This window comes from Gekko japonicus, unplaced genomic scaffold (genome assembly GCF_001447785.1).
Source record: "Gekko japonicus isolate JY-2015 unplaced genomic scaffold, Gekko_japonicus_V1.1 scaffold10, whole genome shotgun sequence".
In the NCBI taxonomy this organism is placed as follows: Eukaryota; Metazoa; Chordata; class Lepidosauria; order Squamata; family Gekkonidae; genus Gekko; species Gekko japonicus.
The window spans coordinates 23,358-41,565 of NW_015167526.1; the positions used below are offsets into that span (position 1 = coordinate 23,358).

The window sequence follows — 18,208 nt, forward strand, 5'->3', positions numbered from 1 at the left end:
AAGGAAGGAAGGAAGGAAGGAAGGAAGGAAGGAAGGAAGGAAGGGTTTTTATTCATAGCCTCCTCCTAGCTAGTTTCCTGTCTGAGGGATTGGGGAGGGGAGTTGCGCAAAGTAGTTTTCAGTCACATGAATCCTGCCCTGTAGCACAGACATGGCTTGGAGGAGGAGGAGGAGGAGATTGGATTTATACCCCACCCTTCACTCGAAGTCTCAGAGCAACTGACAAGCTCCTTTCCCTTCCCCTCCCCACAACAGACACCCTGTGAGGCACGCGGGCTGAGAGAACTCTGACACAAACTGCTCTTTTTCAAGGACAGCTCTTGTCAGAACTACGGCTTGCCCAAGGTCATCCAACAGGTGAAAGTGGAGGAGTGGGGATTCAAACACGGTTCTCCCAGATTAGAGGAGGAGGAGAAGAAGAGGAGGAGGAGATTGGATTCATACCCTGCCATTCACTACCCAAAGGAGTCTCAGAGCGGCTCACAAACTCCTTTCCCTTCCCCTCTCCACAACAGACACCCTGTAAGGTAGGCGGGGCTGAGAGAGCTCTGACAGAAACTGTCCTTGAGATAACAGCTCTGACAGGACTATGGCTTCCCCAAGGTCATCCAGCAGCTGCGAGTGGAGGCGTGGGGAATCAAACCCGGTTCTCCCAGATTAGAGTCCGTGCATTCAACCGCTACGCCAGACCAGCTACTCTTCTGCTGTTTGGGAGAAACAGGTGTAATCATGGGGAGAACTTTTGCTCATTCTTCCCGGTGGTGTTCATTATCAACCCTCAAAGGTTTGGCAGGGCCTGGAATCTGTGGGAAATGGATAAGGTGAGAAGTGCGGGGCTCAGGTCAATGTTTAAAAAGCCTCATTTGAGACCTGGAAGCCAGTTTGGTGTAGTGGTTAAGAGCGCGGACTCTAATCTGGGAGAGCCGGGTTTGATTCCCCACTCCTCCTCCACTTGCACCTGGCTGGATGACCTTGGGTAAGCCATAGTTCTGTCAGAGCTGTTCTTGAAAAAGAGCAGTTTCTGTCAGAGTTCTCTCAGCCCGCCTACCTCACAGGGTGTCTGTTGTGGGGAGGGGAAGGGAAAGGAGTCACTCTGAGACTCTGAGTGAAGGGCGGGGCATAAATCCAATCTGTTCTTCTTCTTCTCCCCCAAGCCCAGATCTTGGCTCAGAGGCTGAGCCCCAGCAGGCTCCGCCAGGCAGGAAGCCGCTTCCCTTCACCCGGCATTGAGAGAATCTCGCTTCCGGCAGAAGCGCTGCCAGCTCCAGAGAGAAACCACGTGGGGATCTGCAAGCTGGGCTGCAAGAAGAGAAGCCCCCCCTGCAAACGCACAGCCCTGCGAGAGCAACTCGTCCGAAGGCAAGGGGAGCCCAGAGGCCTGGCAAGGCAGTGGCCTCACTTCTGAGTCCGAATGGTGACCTCCTTGGGCCTTCCGATGTCCCTGTCCTTCAGGTCAAAGTCTGGGTCGAAATATTCCTCTGGAGTGATGGCCGTCGGGTTGTTTGTTGTGGCATATTCGGTTGTGAGGTCCTGTGCAAGGGAGAAGAAGAGGAAGAAGAGACTGGATTTATACCCCGCCCTTCACTACCCAAAGGTGTCTCAGAGCGGCTCACAAACTCCTCTCCCTTCCCCTCCCCACAACAGACACCCTGTGAGGCAGGTGGGGCTGAGAGTGCTCCGACAGAAACGGCTCTTTTTCAAGGACAGCTCTTGTCAGAACTACGGCTTGCCCAAGGTCACCCAGCCAGGTGCAAGTGGAGGAGGAGTGGGGAACAAAACCCGGCTCTCCCAGATTAGAGTCCGCCACTCTTGACCACTGCACCAAAGACCCAAAAGGAGATGGGTTGACTCAGTGAAGGGAGCCACAGAGCGGCTTACAAACTCCTTTCCCTCCCCCTCCCCACCACAGACACCCTGTGAGGTCGGTGGGGCTGAGAGAGCTCTGACAGAAACTGCTCTTTTTCAAGGACAGCTCTGAGAGAACTTGTGACTGGCCCAAGGTAACCCAGCAGGTGCAAGTGAAGGAGTGGGGAATCAAACCCCGGTTCTCCCAGATTAGAGTCCGCGCACTGAACCACGACACCAAACTGGCTCTGGAGGGGCAAAGTAGGGCAAGTTCTGAATCAGCATATTCTATGCCCTGCCGTTCCCACTGTCCACAGGGCTTAGACAAAGGGGGTCTCTCAAAATTTGGGGCAATATTTATTACAGATAGAAAAGGTCATATCACTTTGTAACAGAAGAGGACGCTAATGAGCAAGCCAAACTTTCGGTATCTGCATACACCAAGGCCAGACTGAACACCCTGAAGTTTCTGAAATGGTAGCATGCTTCCTCCCCAGACCTATAACCACTCAGGGGTTGTGAGATGAAGCGACTCTGGGTTCTAAGACCATCTGAACAGCCAAGCCTTGATGGACATCAGAAGAGCCCTGCTGGGTGGGACCAGCGAGGGTCCCTCTAGTCCAGCCTCTCGTCTCACACAGGGGCCAGCCAGTTCCTCTGGAGGAGGTCCAGCAATAGGGAATAGAGGCAGAGGCCTTTCCCTCCTGGCACTGGGATCCAGAGGTTGACTGCCTCTAAATATGGAAGTTCTCTTTCATCACCGTGCTTAGCAGACCTCTCTATGAATGTACGGAGGCCCTTTACGAAGCCATCCATAGCGGTGCGTCGAGAGTGATAAAACTGCTGTTCTCCAACATGCTGCCTGCTCTTTGGGGAAACACTATTGCTGACTGTTCCTACTCGATCCCAACAACCCCCCCCCCCCATCCTGCTATTCTGAAGTCCCCTGTGGGCCCCCCCCCCATTTGTGATGCTCAACACATCTAGGTCCAGGCAGTTTTTACTCACCTGCTGTGCGCCATACTCATGTTCGATGGTGCCCAGAAAGGATTCAAAGGGATTTCTGTCAGCTTGAGGAAAAGAGCCCATTAGCAAAGTCTGCTCCGTCAGCACAAGGCATACTCAGCCACCCCCGGACTCCAAACCAAAACCTTTCCATGGACACCCCCACCCCCACACACTCCCTAGTCAATCTGGTTCATGTGACCCACTTGGAGCATCTCGAAGTTCCAAAAGGGTGAGAAGAAAGTCTGATGAAGGGCCAATATTAAAAACCTAGTTGAAACTTATAACATACAAAAATGCGTGTATTCATTAGAAAGACGGTTAAAAACATACATAAGGGTCCAATGAAAGCCTCGTAAAAAAGTTCCAGCGGCCTAAACACCAGGGCCAAGACACACGACCTGACGCGTTTCTGCCCTATTGGGGCCTTCTTCAGAGGTTAAACAATATTGAGGGACACGCAACTCTAATACATATTGCAATAAGATAACCGTTAAGTCAATATTGGACCAGGAAGAGGAAAGTTAAGCAGCAAGATCTAGAGACACATGACAAAGATGTTTGTGAGGCCTCAAAAGGTGAAAGTCATGTGTCTGGTGCCAAATGCACAGTTGCTGAATGAGACTGGTCGAGAGATCTTGGAGTCGTAGTAGATAACTCACTGAAAATGTCGAGACAGTGTGTGACTGCAATAAAGAAGGCCAATGCTATGCTGGGGATTATTAGGAAGGCTATTGAAAACAGATCAGCCAATATCATAATGCCCCTATATAAATCAATGGTGAGACCTCATTTGGAATACTGTGTGCAGTTCTGGGCACCACACCTTAAAAAGGATATTATAGCTTTGGAAAAAGTGCAGAAAAGGGCAACTCAAATGATAAAAGGGTTGGAACACTTTCCCTATGAGGAAAGGTTAAAGCACTTAGGGCTCTTTAGCTTGGAGAAAAGACGACTGAGGGGTGACATGATCGAGGTTTATAAGATTATGCATGGGAAAGAGCAGGTAAAGAAAGAGGTACTTTTCTCCCTTTCTCACAATACAAGAACTCGTGGGCACTCCATGAAACTGCAGAGCGGTCGGGTTAGAACGGATAAAAGGAAGTACTTCTTCACCCAAAGAGTGATTAACACATGGAATTCACTGCCACAGGAAGTGGTGGGTGCTACAAGCATGGACGGCTTCAAAAGGGAATTAGATAAGCATATGGAGCAGAGGTCCATCAGTGGCTATTAGCCACAAGGTATAGCTAGGGGCTCTGGGGCAAGTGATGCTCTGTCTTCTTGGTGCTTGGGGGGGGGGTCAACAGTGGGAGGGCTTCTAATGTCCTGGCCCCACTGCTGGACCTCCTGATGGCACTGGTATTTCTGGCCACTGTGTGACACAGAGTGTTGGACTGGATGGGCCTTTGGCCTGATCCAACATTGGCGTCTCTTATGTTCTTATGTTCTTAAAAGAGCCTTTGGCCTGATCCAACATTGGCTTCTCTCTTATGTTCTTCTGTTCTTAACATCTTCCAATTTAGGTCCGAAGAGCACCTGTGTGGCTATCAAAGTCAGAGCTAGCGTGTCCTCAAGCAATGAGTGTCCTCATTGGGCCCTGATGTATGTTTTTTAACTGTCTTTCTAATAAATACATGTAATATTGGCCCTTCGTCAGACTTTCTTCTCACCATTTTGGTTCTTGATTCCAGCTTCTGGGTCAGGTTTGTTTCCCCCTCCCTGTGTCTGGGTGGCATCTGGAGGTTCCACCCTCTCACCATGTTGGCTTTCTGCGCCTGCTCATGCGGAGGGAGGGAGGGCCGGCACAGACCGCAAGGGGGCTGTTTCAGACCACTGGCCAGAGGCAGGATTCACCACTCCGCCCCGCCCCCTTTCTGCCATATTTCTGTGACAAACTTGTGAAAGATCCTACTGCCAGGGAAGGGAGAGCTTTTATCACACAGGGGCTTGGGGGGTAGAGGGGGAAACAGCTGCCTTGCTGCCCTCTCTATAGTTCAAGAGCAGGTCTGTAAACTGATTCTCTTAAGGAGCTAGACGAAAAGGACTATTGGGGGAGAGGGAGGCGCAAAAACAGAGGGTCAAAAACTGGTATTCTTAGAACAGGCAGCAAGTCAATACTGTCGCTTCTGCTGTTTGTATCGTGATGCTTTACTTCGGGGCCCATTCAAAGGAAGAACTGGTCGAATCTGCATTTGCATTTTTTAATCAGTTCCGTGCTGCTGTGACGCCGTTTTTCTCTATGCTTGTTTGAATGTTTGGAGTGCAGAGGTGCAATGACAGTGGAGCTGCGCAATAAACATATGCGGACGTGCAGAAGTATGCTAGCACTGTTGAGGTGTGAAAAGGACACCAAATGTAGACAGCTTTTTTAAAGATGGTGTCAGAAGGCTGGGTCACCGGTGGGAAAGACAAATGCAGATTCGACCACTGACCGACAGCCGGCACACCGGTACAAAGGATTATCCTTGCGGCATGAACTGAAGCAGGCCATCCAGCCAGAGAATCGAGTTTAAGAGCCCCAGAAAACATCAAGCAGGGAACGTGTTCTGTCACTGAGTTGGTATACGACAGGAAGTCCACCCTCCGATCCCTGGGCCCGGCATTTGCTAACAGGAGGGAATTACCTTTGTATCGCCTCTTCTCCTCTTCAGTCAAGTGCTCTGTTCGAATCTTGGTCACCACGTTCACATTGTTTGCGGTGTAGACCTTGGGGGAAACGGGAGGAGGCGCTGTGGCTCTTGGCAAACGGAGGCCTCCGCGCCGGCCCCTCGCCTCCTCCTGCCGCCGATGGGCTGAGACTTGGGGAGCACCTTTGGAAGAGTCCCAAGTGCCATCTGCTGGCAAGTTGAGGTAATTCTTTGTGTGCCAACAGGCCACACAGGCAGAAATCCCTCAGCCAACGAGCCAGCTTCTCTGAGAGCCTGCAGATTCTGCCGGGCAAGAGAAGACCCTTGCCACATTGGACCGGCCCAAAGAACACTCTAGCCCACAGAGGCCAGTGGGACCCCTCGGGCAGAGCTCCGTGGAGAAAAGCTGCCACCTGTCTTGTTTCTGGCATCGGGCAGTCTGCCTTTCAAAACGGAGGCGGCAGCCATGGCTAGTAGTACTCAGGAGGTGTTCCTCTGTGCGGCCATCGCAATCCCTTTTGAGCACCACTGAAGCCATCTGCCATCAAAACGTTTTGTTGGACAGAGTCCTGGGGCTCATTTGCCACTTCCCTTTTGCTTACTACACAATACAGCCACTTCGTATTACTCCACGCTGGCTGTTTCTGTGTTTCTAATGGGGGCCACCCTATTCACTTTCCCACAGAGCAGCCGTGGTTTTACAGGCCTCGGCCATGCCTCCCGTCAAACACCAGCAAGCCAGAATCCTACGCTGCTTGGCACGCGTGAGCCGTTCCCTCTCCCTTAAGGCTGCTGAGAAGCCACCGAGAGGCTGGAGGAAGTTCCCTGTGCCAGCGGGGCCGCGAGAACGCCTGGCAGCTCTCGGGAGAGAGGGACTCGAGTTCGAGGGCACAGACCGGCTCCCTACCTTTGCGTCGTAAGCGTTAACCATTTCGGACTTCTCCGTTCTCCAGACCCAGAAGCCGGACGTATTTCTGCAGGGGAAAGCAGACTATGAAGGCATCTGCGCTTCCAAAGGTGGCCTTTTCACGGTTGTCAAGCGACATCAAGCCGGCAGCCTCACCACAGAAAGTGCCACAGATCCTGAATATACAACTGGGAGGGCTTCCGTCTCTTATTGCTACCAAAGAGAAGAGTTGGGTGCACTGCAGGGCAGGCATGAGGACAACAGCATGTATATGGCCCTTGCCGCATCTGAAACCTTCCCATGCAGCACCTGGTGAAAACCCTCACAACGGCCACTATCACCGCCACCTTTTCAGATGAGAGCCCTGCTGGTCTGCAGCAGAACAACTCCTTTGCTTTAATCTCACGTGTACTTTATGCTTTATTGTAAATTACGTGTTGATTTTATGTTAAGCCGCCCTCAGCCGGCTTCGGCTGGGAGGGCGGGGTAGAAATGCAACGAGCAAATAAACAAACGAGATCTGACTCCAGGAGCACCGGGGAGAGGAACAGAATTTTCAGGGTAGGAGCTTTCGAGAGCCTGGTGAAGGGAGCCTGGATGCTTGGAAGCTCGTCCCCCCCAAAATCCTGTTGGTCTCTAAAGTGCGACTGGACTTGAATCTCTTTGGTCCCATCCTGCAGATGGGGAGGAGGACAGAGGCTGCGTGGGGGGGGGGGCATACCCAGGGCTGCTTTCTGAGCTTATGACCAACATCAGAGTGGAACCAGGGACCTCCCAGGAAGGAGCTCTGTCTCTGGGCCACGATGCAACACGAGGTCCCAACCCTCTCAGCCCAGCAATCCAGGGCACAACCATTCCCGAGGGCAACAGGAAAACATCAGAGAGCCCTGCTGGGTCAGACCAGTGAGGGTCCATCTAGTCCAGCACCCTGTCTCACCCTTTGACCCCCCAGTTCCTCTGGAGGGCCAACAACAGGGCAGAGAGGCCAAGGCCTTCCCCTGATAAGAATGTCAGAAGAGCCCTGATGGATTAGACCAGTGAGGGTCCATCTAGTCCAGCACCCTGTCTCACCCTGTGACCACCCAGTTCCTCTGGAGAGCCAACAACAGAGCACAGAGGCCGAGGCCTTTGTAAGAACATCAGAAGAGCCCTGCTGGATCAGACCAGTGAGGGTCCATCTAGTCCAGCATCCTGTCTCACCCTGTGACCACCCAGTTCCTCTGGAGGGCCAACAACAGGGCACAGAGACCAAGGCCTTCGTAAGAACATCAGAAGAGCCCTGATGGATCAGACCAGTGAGGGTCCATCTAGTCCAGCAGCCTGTCTCACCTTGTGGCCACCCGGTTCCTCTGGAGGGCCAATAACGGGGCGCAGAGGCTGAGGCCTTCATAAGAACATCAGAAGAGCCCTGATGGATCAGACCAGTGAGGGTCCATCTAGTCCAGCGCCCTGTCTCACCTTGTGGCCACCCGGTTCCTCTGGAGGGCCAACAACAGGGCGCAGAGGCTGAGGCCTTCGTAAGAACATCAGAAGAGCCCTGCTGGATCAGACCAGTGAGGGTCCATCTAGTCCAGCACCCTGTCTCACCCTGTGACCACCCCGTTCCTCTGGAGGGCCAACAACAGAGCCCAAAAAGAACATCAGAAGAACCCTGCTGGATCAGACCAGTGAGAGTGCATCTAGTCCAGCCTCCTGTCTCACCCTGTGGCCAGCTAGTTCCTCTGGAGGGCCAACCAAAAGGGCATAGAGGCTGAGGCCTTCCCCTGATGTTGCCTCCTGGCTTTGGGATTCAGAGGTTGACTGCCTCTGAACGTGGAGGTGAGCACTTACAGGGCAGCCATACATGGTTGCATAAAGAGTATGAAACAGCAATTTTGCTTTGTTTTTAGTTGATGTGATCTTGTGTCACCAGAGGGGGGGGGGCAGGCTGCCTCTTCCACATAGGTACCCATGACCCCCCCAGTACTTGTGTCACCCCCCCCCCTCAGCAGAGAGGCCCCCCTCACCTTTCGAAGGCGATGTTCCTGGTATCCAGCAAGGTGCTGATGATGGGGGAGGTCAGCCGCCTCTCCACCTCCTTGCTCTTGGGGGTCATGGAGTCCAAGGTCAAGCGCTGGATCTGCTGGGTGATTTCAAAGCGCTCCGTTGCAACCACCTTCTCGTCGTGGTTCACCTCGATCAGCTCTGCCCAGTTCCCCGTGTCTGTGGTGGGGAGAGAGGAGACAAAGGCCACAAGAGTGAGGAGAAGCCATGGCTCAGTGGCAGGACACCTGCTCAGCCTCTCCTGTTTAAAGGACCAGTCAAAAGGTAATCAGAAAGACCCTCTGCCTGAGACCCGGGAGAGCAGCTGCTGGTTTGAGTAGACAAGACTGACCTGGATGGACCCAGGGTCAGGTTCAGCACCAGGCAGAGTCCTCTGTGCTCATGTTTGCAAAAGCCTTGTCCCTAAAAACTGGAAGCCCTCCGTTCTTCAAGTCAAACTGGCAGCAGCTGTCCAGGGTCTCAGGCAGAGGTCTTTCACATCACCTCCTGATACATCCTTTTAACTGGAGACGCTGCCGGGGATTGAGCCTGGGACCTTCTGCATGCCAAGCAGAGGTTCTGCCACTGAGCCACGGACCCTCCCCAAGGTCTCTGAACCTGTGAATATTTTGAGTATTAGTTTGCTCATCAGGCTTAGGATATGTATGCAATGGAACAGGGTGGATTCTAAACTGACCAATCCCAGACTCCAACAGGCAGAGCAAGGACCCCCCCCCGCAGTCCCTTGCCACTCCACTCCCCCCTCCCTGACTCACAGGTCCCAGGCTCCACCCCCCTTCCCCCCTGAAGATCAGGCTGCGCCTTCCGCGTTCCCAGCTCATGTTTTCGAATCCAAGCAAGGTGATGTCAACTCGCAGCTTTAGCTCTTCCAGATGCGGCAGACGTCGCTGGGGCAGACGCGGGAAACCAGCGGAACTGTTGGGAGGCAGAGAAAGAGCAGAAGCCGGATGTGAACCCCCTTTCGAAAGAAGGCAGGTTGCAATAAAAAGAGGGAGGGAGAGAGGGAGGGAGGGAGAGAGAAAGAGAGAGAGAGAGAAAGAGAGAGAGAAAGAGAGAGAGAGAGAGAGAGAGAGAGACGGCGAGAAAGAGAGAGAGAAAGAGAGAGACCCCTGGTCAGAGGGGACAACCCCCGTTGTTAGAGGTCTACAGAGCATGGAGGTTCCATTGCAAACACTGACACCCTGCTGCGCCATGCATTTGTCCAGCCCCCCTTTTAAAGCCATAGAATTTGCTGGGCACCTCTGCATCGCCTGGCAGCGGATTCCATAAGTCAATCTTTGTGCGGTGTTTGTTTACTTTCTGCATGTGTCTCCCACCCTCCCTCTGAGGAGCTCAGGGCTACGTAAATGGTTCTTTCCCCCCTCCAATTCATCCTCACAGTCGCCTCCGTAAGGGGGGGCTGGGCAGAAAGAGAACGACTAGCCCGGGGTCACCCAGGGCATTTAACGGGAACTGAGGAAGTCAGCCAGGGTCCCCAGACCCTCCTTCAAGAAACACAAAGCTGCCTTCCGCTGAGGCCGGCCCGCGGCCGATCCGGGACCGTCTTGTCTACTCTAACGGGCAGCGGCTCTCCAGGGTCTCAGGCAGAGGTCTTTCATGTCACTTCCTACCGGATCCTTTAGAAGTAAAAATTTTAAAAAATCCTGGACCCATTCCAGTCCGGGTGGGGATTGGGGAGAGGGCTTCACCGTGCTACCCTTTGGTGTGCTAACAACAATTTAAGGAAATAGATGAATAAATATAAATCTACATCAAGTAAGGCTTCAAATATTTCTCAAATTATACAATAATATGAAATACAAGAACAGTAAGACAGTTTGGAGGCATTATTGGACAATAAGACAGTTTGGAGGCATTATTGGCTGAGAAGTTCCTGTGGCTGTGCCTCTTTGGGAGCCCCTGTTGATGCGCAGTCCTGATGAAGGCATCGAAAACTCATTGAATAATCTAATCTGGAGGATGAGTTGACTGCATCTTATTTCTTATTGTTTGTCTCAAGTCCTAAGGACTGGATCTACTTGCTGATTGCAGCGTGCCTTGCATTGTATAGCTTAAGTCTTAAGAAGTGGATGTACTTGCTTTATGGACATTTGAAGCTCATGTTTTTCAGTCCACTGAAATTGGAATTTGTGAAGTCTTTCGTTTGGGAGTGTTAAATAGTAAATGGTAGATACTGCTTTAAATCCCTAGCCTATCCATTGTATTTCTTGTATTTCATATTATTGTATATTTGAGAAATATTTGGAGCCTTATTTGATGTTAAGTCGCACAAGACCCTTTGGTGTGCAACATCCCACAGGGGGTGATCCTCTCTCTTATGTTATTTAGCATCTTACATGAGCCCCCTTGCTCAGCTGCTACGGAGATTTGGGCTGGGTTGTCACCAGTACGCTGATGACACCCAGCTGTACCTGTTGATGGACAGCCGCCCGGGTGCCGCCCCAGAGGTTCTGGCCAGAGTATTAGAAGCCGTGGCTGGCTGGCTGCAGCAGAGCCGCCTGAAACTGAATCCATCAAAGACGGAGGTCCCGTCCCTGAGTCATGGACGGGTGGATTTAGGGATCCAGCTCCCATTGACACCAACGCCTGGGCGTGATCTTGGATGCCTCTCTTTCTATGAAGGCCCAAGTCACAGCTGTTGCCAGAACAGCTTTTTACCATCTTCAGCTGGTCAGGCAACTGGTTCCCCATCTCTCCCCTCATGACTTAGCCACAGCAATCCATGCAATGGTCACCTCCAGACTGGACTACTGTAACTCACTCTACGCTGGGCTGCCCTTAAGGTTGACTCGGAAACTCCAACTGGTTCAAAGTGCAGCGGCACATGCCCTTACGGAGGCACCTTTTAGAGCACATAGCTAACCAGGGCTCCACCAGCTGCACTGGCCTCCAGTGGAGCACCAAATCCAGTTCAAGTTTATGGTAAAAGTAAAGGTAAAGGTTTCCCTTGCTCGAAAGCCAGTCGAATCCAACTCTAGGGGGGGGTGCTCGTCTCCGTTTCCAAGCCGAAGAGCCAGCGCTGTCCAAAGACTTCTCCGTGGTCATGTGGCCGGCAAAACTAGACGCCGAGGCGCACGGAACGCTGTTACCTTCCCACTGAAGCGGTACCTATTTATCTACTTGCAGTTTCTTGCTTTCAAACTGCTAGGTCGGCAGGAGCTGGGGCCAGAGACGGGAGCTCACTCCATCACGCGGCACTCTGGTCTCGAACTGCCGAACTACAGACCTTCCGGTCTGCAGCTCAGCATCTTAACCTCTGAGCCTCTGCGGTTATGGTGTTAACCTCCAAAGCCCTGAGCAGTCTGGGACCGACATAGATGCAGGACTGCCTCTCCCACTATGTCCCTCAAAGAGCTTTAAGCTCATCAGATCAACAGCTGCTGGTGGCCCCCAGCCCAAAGGACATTCGTCTAGCCTCAGTCACAGACAGAGCCTTTTCGGGTGAGATCAGGGCCCCGCGGGAGCTGCTTCAGTTCCGCAGGGCCTGTAAAACGGAGATGTTCTTCCAGGCCTGTGGCTGAGGTGACAGGTGTCCCGTTATGCTGGCCTCCCCTGCTTCACCCCCCTGACCTGGTATGCCCAGGGACTGTTGGGGGCGTTTGTGCACCGGCCACTGGTTAAATCTGGGCACATCTCTACAGACCCACAGGAGCATCAGGCGCCTATGTTTATGGGCCATCTTGGGTTTTCATTAGTCATTGTATAACTGATTGGAGGTTTTATTAATTTTATTGTTTTAGCTGTGTTTCAATTGTTGTGAGCCGCCCTGAGCCCCGCGTGCAGGGAAGGGTGGGATAAAAATCTGTTAATAATAAAATAAATACTAAAAACTGGAGATACAGCTGGGGATTGAACCTGGGACCTTCTGCATGCCGAGAAGATGCTCGGCTACTGAGCCACAGGCCCTCCCACTCCAACCACTGCCCAACGCTGCTCTCACAGTGTACAGCCCTTCCTTTAATCTGTCCTGCCTGAACGTCCTCACACCCACCAATCTCTTGGTGTCCACAAGTTCTAGCAATTTGGGAAAGGGGGGAAAAATACCACTCTGACCCCTTTCTGCAAACCATGGGCAGTTTCATAAACCCCATCACACCCTCTCCCTGCAGTTAGGGGTCTTTTTTTTTAAAAAAAAAAAACACTGCAGCAAACTTCAGAGGACGGCAGAAGACAGGAAGGCCTGGTGTGATCTGGTCCATGGGGTCGTGAAGAGTCGGACTCGACTGTGCGACTGAACAACGACAACAAAAAGCATGTTCTCATAGGAAAGGGGCCCCAGCCCCTCAAATCATTCTGTCCACATATCCTGCCCGGGTGACAGGAATGAAACCGCATGAGGAAACCCAATGTAAGCAAATTTACATTGCGCCAAAGAACTCAAAATGCTTTCGGCCCTTTCAAATGTGCTGGCTTTTGTAAAATGAGGCCTTCGTTGTTCTGACAAAGAGAAGGCAAAGAAGAGAAGAGGAGACTGGATTTATACAGGAAGTGGTGGGTGCTACAAGCATGGACGGCTTCAAAAGGGAATTAGATAAGCATATGGAGCAGAGGTCCATCAGTGGCTATTAGCCACAAGGTATAGCTAGGGGCTCTGGGGCAAGTGATGCTCTGTCTTCTTGGTGCTTGGGGGGGGGGGTCAACAGTGGGAGGGCTTCTAATGTCCTGGCCCCACTGCTGGACCTCCTGATGGCACTGGTATTTCTGGCCACTGTGTGACACAGAGTGTTGGACTGGATGGGCCTTTGGCCTGATCCAACATTGGCGTCTCTTATGTTCTTATGTTCTTACCCCACCCTTCACTACCCGAAGGAGTCTCAGAGCAGCTTACAATCTCCTTTCCCTTCCCCTCCCCACAACAGAGGGGAAAGAATCAGCCCAAGGAAGAGGCAGTGAAACCCAAAAGGGCAGAAACTGCCTCAGAGAAAAAGGCAGGCAGCTTGATCCAGACTTACCCCAACTGGTGAACTCCCACTTCATTTCCACGTAAAAATCTGGAGTCTGGCACAGAAAAATAAAAGGGAAGCAAAGCTGAGTCCGGCACAGGACGGGGCCTCGCGGAAGTCTACAATCTGCCCTGAAGGCAACAAAATAAACCAACGCACCACGGAATTAAGCATATGGATAAGCGCTTCACATTTAGTGTGCGCCTAGAGTCGTGCAATGATTAGGATGCTGAAGTAAAGCAGAGAAACCTAGGTTCAAAACCCTACTTGGTGGGAGGCTTACTGCATGACTTTGGGCCAGGCTTTGCCTCACTACCTCACAGGGCTGTTGTAAGAATAAAGCGGAGCAGGAGAGATCTATGAGGAAGGGTGGGAAGAAAACCCACGAAAACAAAGACGTAACACAGGACAGCCATCGTGCCCCACTGACAGTACACAGACACCGCTTACAAAGTTGCTTCATTTAGCACTCTTCAACCTGCGTGTAACTTTGTTCATAAATGTGGGGGGGGGGAGCTTCATAGCACGACTGGCTGAACTGGATGTAAATACAGCCCAAAGTGTCATCCATAGCACAGAGAGAGCTGTTTCCTCAGGACTGCAGGAATCTGCATACAGTGTTCAAAGTGGGATTGCTGTATGGCACCTTTGTTAGGCTGCTGTTTGAAAGAAAAAGGTTACATTTGGTGGATTATCAGCAGGGACCCGGCTGGTGCTCTTATGGGGGAAACAGGACTAAATGATGAAATGGCCTTTTCACTGAAACTCGACTTTAAAGCAGCCACTGTTGAGGGTACACCTTTCATGCCTCCCCCGGCTCTGTACCTCATTAATTTTTTGGAGCAGTTCTGGGACCCCACCGAGGGTTGTGGACGTCTGATGATAATCCCGATGCTGCAGGATCACATGAACCATCTCAGGATCCCCGGTGCTTACTGCCTCGTGCAGGACTGGAGGAGAGACAAACAGAGGTCAAGTGGCAGAAAGAGGCTGGAAATCGAAGACTTGCTCTTCTGGGGTCCCTGATGTGGTGCCCCCCAACACCTTTGCTGCCTGACAAGTGTTTGGACAAAAAGGGCAGAGCCAGGTGGGGCATCCGATTGGCCACTGGAGATGCAATGGGCTCTGCAGGTCTGTAAAGATGTTGCTATGGCAGCAGCTGCCTCCGCAGTACAAGTTATCTTCACTGTCTGACGGAAGGGCAGCCGCGGTAGCCATTTTGTGGACTGTAAGGACCACCCCACCCCCCACTCTAGGCCCATCTACACTGGCTTCCGATTTGTTGCTGGGCACAAGTCAAGGTGCTGGGCTTCTCGTGTCCTGGCCCCACTGCTGGACCTCCTGGTGGCACCCGGTATTTCTGGCCACTGTGTGACGCAGAGTGTTGGACTGGATGGGCCACGGGCCTGATCCAGCATTGGCTTCTCTTATGTTCTTATAAGGGGAAATTGGATAAACATCTGGAGCAGAGGTCCATCAGTGGCTTTTAGCCACAAGGTATAGATAGGAACTCTCGGTCTGGGGCAAGGGATGCTCTGTATTTGTGGTGCTTGGGGGAGGCAACAGTGGGAGGGCTTCTCGTGTCCTGGCCCCACTGCTGGACCTCCTGATGGCCCCTGGTATTTCTGGCCACTGTGTGACGCAGAGTGTTGGACTGGATGGGCCATTGGCCTGATCCAGCATTGGCTTCTCTTATGTTCTTATAAGGGGAAATTGGATAAACATCTGGAGCAGAGGTCCATCAGTGGCTTTTAGCCACAAGGTATAGATAGGAACTCTCGGTCTGGGGCAAGGGATACTCTGTATTTGTGGTGCTTGGGGGAGGCAACAGTGGGAGGGCTTCTGGGGTCCTGGCCCCACTGCTGGACCTCCTGATGGCACCTGGTATTTTTGGCCACTGTGTGACAGAGTGTTGGACTGGATGGGCCTTTGGCCTGATCCAACATTGGCGTCTCTTAGGTTCTTATATCTTGATCTTCAAAGCCGTGTATGGTTTGGGACCAACACACCTGGAGGACCACCTAACCCCTTACAAACCTGCCCAATCACTATGGTCGTCTTCTATGACTAGGTGGGTGGCAGGCCAAGAGACGGCCTCTCTTGGTCATGGCACCAAAGCTCTGGAGCTCTCTCCACAGGGAAAGTCGTCTGTCTCTTTCTGTTGCCATCTTCCGCCAGAGGATAAAGAGCTGTTTGTTCCATTTGGCATTTCCTGAATGATCGCTCCTCCCTAACCAATGGGACAGTGGTCACTGTGGGTGTTGGGGGGGGTAGCTGCGAATTTCCTGCATTGTGCAGGGGGTTGGGCTAGATGACCCTGGAGGTCCCTTCCAACTCTATGATTCTATGATTCAATGTTTTTATGTTTTATGTGTGTTTTGGAGAACGCTGATTCACAAGTTGCCATAAGTTGGAAGCAACTTGAGGGCACAACACACACACACATGTTTTAACTGTTTTGTCTATGTTTTAATTCTGTTTTTTAACACTTTTTAAAATGTTTTAATGATAAATGTTTGGGAGGGGGATTGATTTTAATGGTTTCATAATGTAAACTTCTCACTTATGTTTTAAGTTGTTAGCTGTCTTGGTGGCTCTTGTGAGGGCAGAAAGGCAGGGCACAATTTTTAACATAAATAAATTTTGTGGCAGCCGTTTTGTGGTTGTGCCCATGACGCTGTGTCAGAACTCTAAAGGTGCCCACAGGCGCAAAAGGCTGGGGATCCCTGTGTATTTGTTGAATCCAAAGGAAGCACATGCCCCCTCCACATGTGGCTTCCAGTCCCTCCTTAGTTCCCTGGACTTTCTCTGTCTTTGAATCTCAGAAGCTCCCACACCTGCCTGTTGTCTCCAGCCAAAAGTCCACAGCATCAAGGCCAAAGATCTCCCTCACTCTTACTTCTGCTGCCTGCTTAAGGAGAAGGGGCAACCTCTTACCTGTCCACCCTGAAGCGTTCTCTTTGGTGACGTCTGCCTTGTGCCGCAGCAGGACTTTGGCAGACTCAATGTATCCCAGCGAAACGGCAAGGTGCAGCGGGGTCCGGCCGCGAGGATCCCGCTGTTCCACAGCCTGCTGAAGAGCCAACAGTTAGACTTCCTCCCAGGCAGACACGATGGCCGCAACACATGGGGTCGAGCACAAACGTTCAGCACGATGATGCTTCAATGGAGGCCTGCAGGACGCACCATGGACTCTGCGCAGGATGCTGCAGGGCTGCGGCTGTGTTGCCTCTCAGGACACAGGCAGGCAAGCTTAAAACCAGACAGCAATCCCCAGTCAACGCAATGGATCTCGCTTTTTAAACCCTACCCAAGGAAGTCTGGGGAAAGATATCGTTCCAAACAGCAGCTTTTCCTGTATACCCAGCATCTATTAAATAGAGGAAGATCTGGGGAACCAGGAGTGGGTGGATTTTATCACAACTTCTGTCCGTGAAGCTGGCTCCTATCATGACTGACCACTGGACCAATCCAGCCCAGTGCTGGCTGCTCTGACTGCATCTCTGCTGGGGTCATTCCAGACACCCCCCGAGCCTCTTAATTTAAAGGTTCCAGGGACTGATAATCACTGAACTGACAATTGTACCTGCAAAGGCCCTGAAAGCGCAACGCAGGAAGAGGATCTGCCAGCCGCATTCTGGTTTTCTGACATTCTTACTCAAATCAGAGCACCACGGGGGGGGGGGGGAGCATACGCAAGCTCTTCTCTGGCTCCCACATAGAGATTCATAGCTGCTGGCCATGCCTGAAAGGGTGGACCGTGGAGTGAATCAAGCCAAGCCTAGAAGGAACAAGGCCACTATCTCACTTTCCTCTACCCGGCCCTAACCTTTCTTGCAGGAGCCTCTCCTACTGGCCAAGCAAGAGGGCAAGGCCTCCCTCCTCCCGCAGGCTGTGATCTTGCCTCTTGGAGGCAGCCATTCCCTGGCTGCGTGCCCCTACTCTCGTTTCCTGTGGTTGGCAAGCTAGCCCCACATCACCAATTTTAAAAACCAAAAGTGGAGTTCCAGCCTCTGCTTTTCTGTACCAGGAACTGCTGTCACCCTACACAGCTACTAGGAGGAGCTATGAAACGAATGCCTGAGGACACGCAGAGTGGGTGACAACATTTACAAAGCAAACTTTGTAAAATGTCTGGTGACGTTATGGAAACAGATGGCCTCTGGAACCACATCCCCACATGGGTGAGACACACACACACACACAGAGGACAATGAGAGCTCTTGACAGACCGCTACAAAATGCAAAACACACAAGGCAGAAAGAGCCACGAGCATGCAAACGGCAACACGCTCCCACCTGACGCAGGTCGGTCACTACTAGCCTGAGAAATCTGAAACAGAAGAGCCGCTATCACTAAAGGAAAAGAGCAAGAGTCAACAGAAGGCCAAAGAAGACGGGTCGTCCTCCCATTATCTGCGGTCGATATGGTGCGCTAGGCGCTGAGCTGCATTTGTTAAGGGCCAGGAACAGAAGAAGCGGGAAGAAACAGTTAGGACCATAGAACAACTAACAAATTCATCAATGAAGAACAGAGAATTAATCAACTGAAAATGTGTTGATTGGCTGAACGTAAATGCAACCAAGTTCTTGCTGAGATACCGGAAGGCTGTTACTGAGCTTTGGTAAAAATTCATTAATCAGGAGTCGCAGGCTCCGGTCGGATACGCACCGCCAAGGGACTTGGTGAGGCAGTCTTCTAAGTAAACACATGCTCAGAACTGGGATGTTCAAGAACCTTGATTTTAATGAAAAGCAGCTACAAAGGCCCCATTTAATAGCTTTGTTAACGTTCCGGTTGACAGCTGCGTGCCAGAACCTGACTCACTGCTTCA

The 18,208-nt window shown here is 51.8% G+C and overlaps 1 protein-coding gene across 1 annotated transcript in view; it reads right to left on the reverse strand.

The window, feature by feature from the left end:
• ANKRD13A (ankyrin repeat domain 13A) overlaps positions 1-18,208 on the reverse strand; it is a 30,103-nt gene that overhangs the window by 6,759 nt on the left and 5,136 nt on the right. Inside the window, 10 exon segments of the mRNA XM_015413206.1 lie at positions 1,400-1,530; positions 2,854-2,915; positions 5,478-5,559; positions 6,388-6,454; positions 8,394-8,589; positions 9,206-9,292; positions 9,295-9,345; positions 13,383-13,428; positions 14,199-14,323; positions 16,311-16,443. Of these exon segments, the coding sequence (XP_015268692.1) occupies positions 1,400-1,530; positions 2,854-2,915; positions 5,478-5,559; positions 6,388-6,454; positions 8,394-8,589; positions 9,206-9,292; positions 9,295-9,345; positions 13,383-13,428; positions 14,199-14,323; positions 16,311-16,443 (980 nt within the window).